Source organism: Pyrus communis, chromosome 5, assembly GCF_041283825.1.
Source record: "Pyrus communis isolate YQ-2024b chromosome 5, ASM4128382v1, whole genome shotgun sequence".
Taxonomy (NCBI): Eukaryota; Viridiplantae; Streptophyta; class Magnoliopsida; order Rosales; family Rosaceae; genus Pyrus; species Pyrus communis.
In genome coordinates, this window is record NC_142569.1 from 4,605,371 (window position 1) to 4,613,874 (window position 8,504).

General features: G+C 32.0%; 1 protein-coding gene across 1 annotated transcript; it reads left to right on the plus strand.

The window, feature by feature from the left end:
* The first annotated feature begins 6,231 nt into the window (after window positions 1-6,231).
* On the plus strand, window positions 6,232-8,283 carry LOC137723104 (gibberellin 2-beta-dioxygenase-like). Its single transcript, XM_068462267.2, has 3 exons — window positions 6,232-6,814; window positions 7,049-7,397; window positions 7,780-8,283. The coding sequence occupies exons 1-3, from the start codon at window positions 6,408-6,410 to the stop codon at window positions 8,050-8,052; spliced, it is 1,029 nt and encodes a 342-aa protein (XP_068318368.2). The 5' UTR covers window positions 6,232-6,407; the 3' UTR covers window positions 8,053-8,283.
* The last annotated feature ends 221 nt before the right edge of the window (window positions 8,284-8,504 follow it).

Below are 8,504 nucleotides of genomic sequence, written 5' to 3' on the forward strand. Positions count from 1 at the left end.
TTTAATTTTCGGCCGTTGGATCGAATGAATTGAAGAAGATCAAGGGACATAAATCAACAAGAGGTGTGTGAGAAGTAAAAAATGGTATGTGGATAGCACACTCCTTATAATATTGGCACAAAAATTAACGTTTAAATATAAGACGGCAAAAAATCTATAGAGAGTTTCACTTTGAGAATCTTTTTAACATTTCTCATAAAATGGGTTAATTTATTGCTCAAGTATAATGAAATTGACAGCTTAGTTCATTGGAGCCAGCTAATAATAGAAATTTTCTTGTTCACTATGCTAGTGGACAAGTGAAAATCTTTGTCCTGAGGATTTTGGAATGTACCACCCATTTTGACCATTCTTTGTTTTTATTGATAGTTGATGCTAGGTGACATTTTCTGGACCATTCTTTCCAAGTTTGTTCCTCAATTAGATGCGTCAAAAGAAATATAATTCACAAATATTCTTATGTTATTCGTCCCTCTATTAGCCTACTTGTCAAGTTAGCTTTATTTTTATGACGAACGAGAATTTTCTCTTGATTCTTTTTGTGAGGATTCTAAAAATTTATAAATCATAACTATTTATTATATATTATGCGGTTAGATATTATTTGTATTTAATTTTAAATAAAATAATTTATGACCTTACAATGTACGATAAACAAACATAATTTATAAATTATCGAGATCCTCATAAAAAGAATCTGAAAAGAATACTTATTCTTTTCTTACATTGCAGTCAGTTGTCCCATCTTTTTACTTACATGGGGTCAAATTGATGACATGTAGATTAAAGGGAGATTTGGATGCGGTTCCTATCAATCAATATTATTTCACTAAAATTTTGTTGGTTTTCAAAATTTTTATCTAAGTCTCTAAAATTAATGTGATAATTTATTTATATTTATGTTACTATATTTTTTAAATTAAAAATTGAAATTTATAGTTGTTTATGTTAATGAGATTTTAAATAAAAACTCATACTTTGTGGGATTAAAGATATTAAAATATAAATTATACTATTTTTTGTGTGTGTGTATATAAACATGGGTACATTCATCATAAGCAACAAAAAAAATTATTGTACCAAAACAAGGGTACATTCTTCATAATCAACAAAAAAAATTATTGTACCAAAACATGGGTACATTCTTCAAAACCACAAAAAAAAAAAAAAAAAAAAAAAAAAAAAAAAAAAGATATTAGGCCTAATAACATTAGTAAATTTCTTCGATAAAACTTGACATGGATACATTTTCAAAATCAAAGAAAAAATGTATCCGTATAAATTTAAAAATGGATTAGAAAAAAAATTGAATAGATTTTATATAAAAAAATGGTACATTTTACATATAACAAATTGGTATATTTAAGAATGGGTACATTTTAAGATTAAAAACTTGAAAAAATTACATGAATGGGTACATATAAGATTAAAAATTTGAAAACATTTTTTTAAAAAGACTAATGGGTACAAACTTATTCTAATTTTTTATTTATTTTGGAAATGTTTTGGGTTAAAATTAGTTAGGAGTTTAACAAAGGTGTGAGTATTAAAATCCTAAATCAATTATTAATTTTTATTTAAAAAAATTATGTAACTGACATGTAAATTCATTATTACATTAATGCTAGAGACTTGGATCAAAATCTAAATACTAATAAGATTTCAGTCAATGAACATTAGTAACTAGGGACCGGATACTAATTTTTCCATTAATAAATGTTATAGGGACAAAATGTAAGAACTTTCGTTTTTGAATAAATTCTTAACCTTCTAGATATAGATAGAGATTCATCGCGACATATATGACGTTCATATGGTGATTTTGTAGTAAAAGGTAGGCATATAGAGTGTCGTGTAAAAAGATAATAAATAGCCAACTTGATAGTTTGAAAAATGGAAAGGACAAGAATGTAAAACTCTATAACTTTAGGGTAGGAAAATATCAAAATTATAAATTATATGGATCAAATTGTAACATGTCCCAAACAACAAGCGTGCGAACTGTAAATTGACCATTATATTTTGCCCCTTTTGTATTTGACAAATGAGATTCATTAAACTACAGAAGAACTTCGGGGGGAAAAAAAAGCAGAAGAACACGTAGGTGTACCAAATAAATTTTTGTATTAATGTATTTAGTGCTACAACCTTTGTGGTTTTTTTTTTTTTTTTTTAAGAATACTTCTCGGATTCGATCTCCAAAGTAGAATTTGATTTAAGGGTGATGAACACTTAATCTTGACTCAGGTTTGTGGTTTCTTTAATGGCTTTTGCCAATTGATCTTGAACGAAAGTAGACCATGAGTAATGTCACGTGGTGAGTTGTCTTTAGCTTTGGTGGTGGATGAATTGGCACATATTTGCTTTGAAATTCCCAATGTGAATTCCGTAATTTGTGAGATTGATTTTTTGATTTGACTTCATTTGAGCTAATTATCTAATTTAGCTCTTAATTGAATCATAATCTTTAATTTAAACAATTAAACCCTAATTGATATAATTTCATCAAATTATAGTTGATTTGTCCCCTTTCGTATTTGATTTGATTTAATTTAGTCATTGATTAAATCGAAATCAGAAATTTAAGGAATTAAACCCTAATTGAGATATTTGATCAATTAGGGCTAATTTGCTCTTTTTGACTTGATTTGATTTCTTTAACAGAGATCTCAGATGTTGATACGTGTCACTCTTAATGACACATGTCTGACTTTGATAAGTTACATGCAATGTTTGCAATTTGGCGAGACACATGATGTGCACCATATGAGCCCTAGCGAGCCAAAATTTAATTTGTTAATGAATTTACTTCATTAAAATTTCGATGTCTACAATAAAAGGATGGGATCAATTCTTTGAAGACAAAGGAGATTTTATTCATAAACTGGAGGAACGCGATGAAAGCAACAAGCATCCCTTACTTTATATTAAATTTCTTTTCCCACCTTTAGACTTGCACTTGAAGCTTTTCCGGTGGAGGAAGGTCTGGGGCGGAGTGTTTTTATTTTATTCTAGTTCTAATGTTGGAAGTAATATATTTTTAATTTTTTATGTAAATATGAAATTGTAGTTAAATTTTTTACGTGCCATTAGACATTATCGAGTGACGCGTAAAGTTTTACAAAAATTTGTCTCCTCTAATTACTCATGTGTGTATACCTCACTCTTATTCGGCAGCTAACCAAACTTGTAAATGCCACCAAAACACATATCACCATAATAAAGAAAACACCTGATTAAATTTACGTAAAAATTACGGTTATGAATAAGATGTAAGAACCTCACTAAAAACAATTAATCAAAGTCAGCTATATCCCTTTCATCCCAATGCGAAAAGAATGGTATCGCTTTCATGCATGCAAAATCCTTTTTATTATTTAGTTACTTTTTTTTTTTTTATTTGCAAGTGATGTGATTAGGGGTAGCTTTGGGACCTTAAGGTGCTAGCTAGCCACTTTAATGTTAATTAACATAAAAGGGTTGGGATTTTACAATTGATTACTGTTTAGCAGTAATAATATTGGAATCTTTGTTGGAGGAAGGATTTAGGATCAGATTGATTCTTTTTTCTTTTAAATACCATATGTAAGCAATCAAATATCAAGTTTCTCCTTTTATCGTTTTACCTTAATGTATTACAACTTTTACGAATGGAAAGCATCACATTTACGTGTAAAACAACAAACATTTCGATTAATTTAAGCTCTTGATCTTTACCCTAACCAGTCTCCTAACTTGAATGATGAGTGATGACACCCTCATGGAATCAGAAAGGTAGAAGAAGAGAAGTAACATTTTATCTTCTACTCTATATTAAAATGGATTGCTTATCTTTTCTTCTTTCTTTTCTTAGAAACTTTAACGAAAAACTCCTGTTACTGTTCATTTTAACGAAAAATCACATTTTTACACGAAAAAATCAATCATTGTACTATTCACTTTACTCTTTATTTTGTTATTTTTGTTAAAACTCAAAATTTTCAAATCATTTTCATTATTATTATTATTTTCTGTTAAGAGAACTAAAAAGTATTGATGTTACTTCCAGTTTCTTACGGAATATTTTTGGTACAATTCTGACAGAATCTCGTTCAATAGTTTCCCATAATGAGAGATTTTTCAGTGTGTGCATCACACGAGGTGGTACACCACGTATTCCTATATAAATTGTGAGTTATATATGTTAAAAGGTTAATAACTTAAAAATTAAAATTGTCCACCATTTGCATAAAAACATGTGATGTATTATCCGTATTCCCATCACAACTAAAAATTTCTCTCCCATACCTCAAAAGGTACATGAGCATATAGTGGCAGTCACCTAATTTACTAATCAAATATGTTTATCAAATGATGTACATAAACATCATAACAACCCTACTTAAAAATTTAAATTTGGCAATCAAATTTTGCAAATGATGTACATATATACTCACAGTTATTACTGAAATGGGATCTCGTTTGCACTTGATCGTAATCCTTAATTAACACGCATCGAGAGAGCTTTCCATTTTTCGAACCAGAATTAGGAAAACCAATTAAGTATCATTTTGGACTCGTTTATATAAAAAACATCTCTAAAAGGAAAAGTTTCATAAGAATATTGTTGCACCTGTGGTTTTCTCGTGAATCAGAATTCATCGTGTAACAGGCTAACAGCTGCTCCAAATTACCTTCCTTTATCTTATGTCTCTGTTTTTTTTTTTTTTTTTTTTTTTTTTTTTGGGGGTTGGGGGGAGGGGCGGGCGGTGGCGGCGGGGCAATTTAGGAGACATCTCACAACACATTGGTAGATTAATTCTCTTCTTCATCCAGCAGTACTATATAAAACGGTAACGTATTTCTGTCTTCAAGTTAAACGGAGCACTAAAGCAAATTCGGTGACCTAAGAAATGCATCCATGAGATTTTGTACTCAGATTAGAAATTTTGAGCATTTACTCAGCTTTCCTCTTAATTTTTACCTTATCCTCAATAGGGTAAAGGTTTTCTTTCTTCTTTTTGGTAAGGAAGCAAGTAAAGGTTTTGTACAGTTGGTCGAAATGGTAACTCAGCATGTAACTGGAAGTGAAAGAATATAACTCGTTACTCATTTTTGAAGATAAATAGTATTTCATTAATCAAATAAATCATTATCAATACATGCCATACATATCTCGAAAGTTCTATAAATAACAAAAACATATTTTATATAATATAAGAGAATACATCTACAATAATAATATCAATATGATATAAAAGTGAATGCAGTGGTCCTCTTCTATGTAGCATAGTAATACAATATTTGAGAGAATTTCGAAATATTTTATATTTCAATTTTGAACGTCAAATTTTTATTAAGAATTTAATAACTATGTGGAATATTCCAGAACATTTAGAACATATCTTTTACGTAATTAAAAAAACAAAAAGAATGCGGTAAAAAAAAAAAAAAAAAACAAAAACAAAAAGAATAAAAAAGGTGTATTCAGTTAGGCATTTGAAGTTTACAAATTCATATGGTATTCAATAAAATATTTAAACATATCCCTAGATTTTTATGAATTTATTTAAATTTTAAAGTAGAATTATTGATATCAAAATCTTTCAAAATCTGGAAATACATAAACGTCATATATTTATAAATCTTTTAAAATCTCAATTGAATACACGTTTCCAACACCGTCTTTACACATAAACTCGACATTCTTGTTGTCAACTTTGGAATAAAGGTGGGTCTCACATTTAGATATCATCTCTGTTAAAAAAATTTGTGAATAAAAATATATCAACTTTGGGTCTAGAGATTTACATGAAAATAGGGAAAATGATTTTTCTCTCCCTCGAAAGCATAAACACCACCAATAATTTCATTCTTACCGTATTTTTATACTACAATGGTATATCACTTTAAGTGGTATCTGATATGGACAACCATATCATCTAAATTAATTAGTATTTAATTTCAAAATGTTAATCAATAATTAATAAAAAAATTGTTAATTAAATGATGATTGTGATATACAAGGAGTCTTCCTCTTCCACCTAAGATTATTTAAGTGTTTTAATTAATAAAAATATTGAAATTAAGTTGTAGTTTGTTCAACTCATCTGCCACTAAAATGATAAAGAAATGTAATATAAAATTACGGTAAGAATAACTTACCTCTAAACACCACACCAACCAAGCGAACACACAAAAGTCAGATGGCTCCTCTTTATAGTTGCCAACGCCTCTCTATATCCCTCCCTCATGCATAAGCAAACCCTCACACCTTTCCCCCCCATTTAAACCCCCCATCACCCTCCTCCACATTCTCGCCCAACCCAAACTCCTCCGAAGGCTTACAAACCCTCTTCTTCTTCCACGATTGAACCCATCTCTCTCTCTAGACTCTTTCTCTCTCTAAAAAGACATATCTATTAGCTATGGTGGTTCTGTCACAACCAGCTGCATTAGACCATTTTTCTGACCTAATCAAAACATGCAAGCCCACCGGCCTGTTCGCCGGCATCCCAGTCGTCGACCTTTCGAGGCCTGACGCAAAGCACCGCATAGTCAGGGCCTGTGAGGAGTACGGCATATTCAAAGTGATCAACCATGGAGTCCCATTGGACTTCATGACCACTCTGGAAGCCCAAGCTCTCAAATTTTTCAGCCTGCCACAGTCGGAGAAGGACAAGGCTGGCCCCGCCGACCCTTTCGGCTACGGCAGCAAGAGAATCGGTCCAAACGGCGACATGGGTTGGATCGAATATATCCTCCTCAACACCAATCCTGATATCACATCTCACAAGTCCCTCTCCATTCTAAAGGAAAACCCTGAAATTTTCCGGTAAAAATTCTTACAAAAAACAGAGTACTCTGTTCTTCTCTGTTTTTATTTATTTTCATTTTTTACAAGGGATACTGGAAAACATAGAACATCAGGTGCAAGGTTAAACACTTTCCATGGTCTGCCTTACAAAGAAACAAAAACATAAATTAAGTATAGTAACGCTCATTTTTGGTCTCCTGCGCTCGTTTCAAATTCTTTACTCTTAAACTAATTTACTTTTTCTTTTTTCAGTGCTGCAGTTGAAGATTATATTACGGCAGTGAAGAACATGACTTTTGCAGTGCTCGAAATGGTGGCTGATGGGCTGGGGATTGAGCAAAGGAATGTGCTGAGCAAGCTCTTGACAGATGAGAAGAGTGACTCATGTTTCAGGCTAAACTACTATCCGCCATGTCCAGAGCTTCAGGCATTGAGTGGACGAAATTTGATAGGGTTTGGGGAGCACACAGACCCACAGATCGTTTCTGTCCTGAAATCCAACAACACATCAGGCCTGCAGATCTGTATCAAGGATGGGACTTGGGTCACAGTAGCACCTGATCAGACTGCCTTTTTCATCAATGTTGGTGATTGCTTGCAGGTACCCATTTAAATGAAACTCTTTCATTGTTTATATTATATATAGATAATATACACACACACACATACATATATACATATATATATATATATATATTTTAAGTTTGTCTTTTCACTGTTTTGTTAGTTTTCTCTGGAAATTAAGGTCAAAACCTAACTTCTAGCAGGCGACTTGCATTTCATCTTTATCTTTCTTCCATAACACACTCTTACGACATGCCACAACCAGCACTTCCTCTTCACTATTTGAAATTTACCCTAAAATATCTTATTGCTGTTGCGTCGGCCGTGAAATCTTTTAGCGGCCCACATATAGCTTTTTGCAGTGAGAAGTAATATAAACTTGCTGTTCTTGCTAACTTGGGAGTGGGATTTTGATGCAGGTGATGACTAATGGGCGGTTTAAGAGTGTGAAACATAGGGTTTTGGCTGACACAATTAGTTCAAGGATTTCAATGATCTACTTTGGAGGGCCACCTTTGAGTGAGAAGATAGCACCTCTGCCGTCACTAATGGCAGAAGAAGAAGAGAGCTTGTACATGGAGTTCACGTGGAGTGAATACAAAAAGTCTGCGTACAGGTCAAGGCTGGCTGATTACAGGCTAGGACTCTTTGAGAAGTCTGCTCCTGTGATGCTGTCCAATTCCCAACGTTAGTAACCAATATATTTGGGTTTTAGTCTAAAGCTCAGAATAGGTGTGAAAAAGTTGACTCCAATCCACTCATGTTTTTGCCATAGATGGCAAACAAATAGGTTGTTCTTGATCTATCATCTTCTTTTATTTTATTTCTTCCATCTGTTCCTTTTCTTTGAACTTTTTTCCTCTAGTTCTTTGTTTGGATGTAACAACCAACCTTCTACCATTAATGCGAGTCTATCATCTTCATGTCTTCTTGTTCAGAACAATCCATTAGGGTTTGCATGCATGTATAAACTGTGTTGAATGTGTCATACTTACCGGTTAGCTATTAATATTGGTCTCTATTTTGTTGATGATATTTCTGAATTACAAGACGTATTATCCTCCACAACCAACCATTTTATCTTGTTTTTCACGAACAATATGATATTTACAAGTCATTTACATAATACATGGGGATGTCAATT

Bases quoted from the DNA above. Each gene is read 5' to 3' on its own strand.
- LOC137723104 (XM_068462267.2), top strand. From the start codon at position 6,408: ATGGTGGTTCTGTCACAACCAGCTGCATTAGACCATTTTTCTGACCTA. The intron at 6,815-7,048 runs GTAAAAATTCTT...TTCTTTTTTCAG, and splicing joins GAAAACCCTGAAATTTTCCG to TGCTGCAGTTGAAGATTATA. The intron at 7,398-7,779 runs GTACCCATTTAA...ATTTTGATGCAG, and splicing joins ATGTTGGTGATTGCTTGCAG to GTGATGACTAATGGGCGGTT.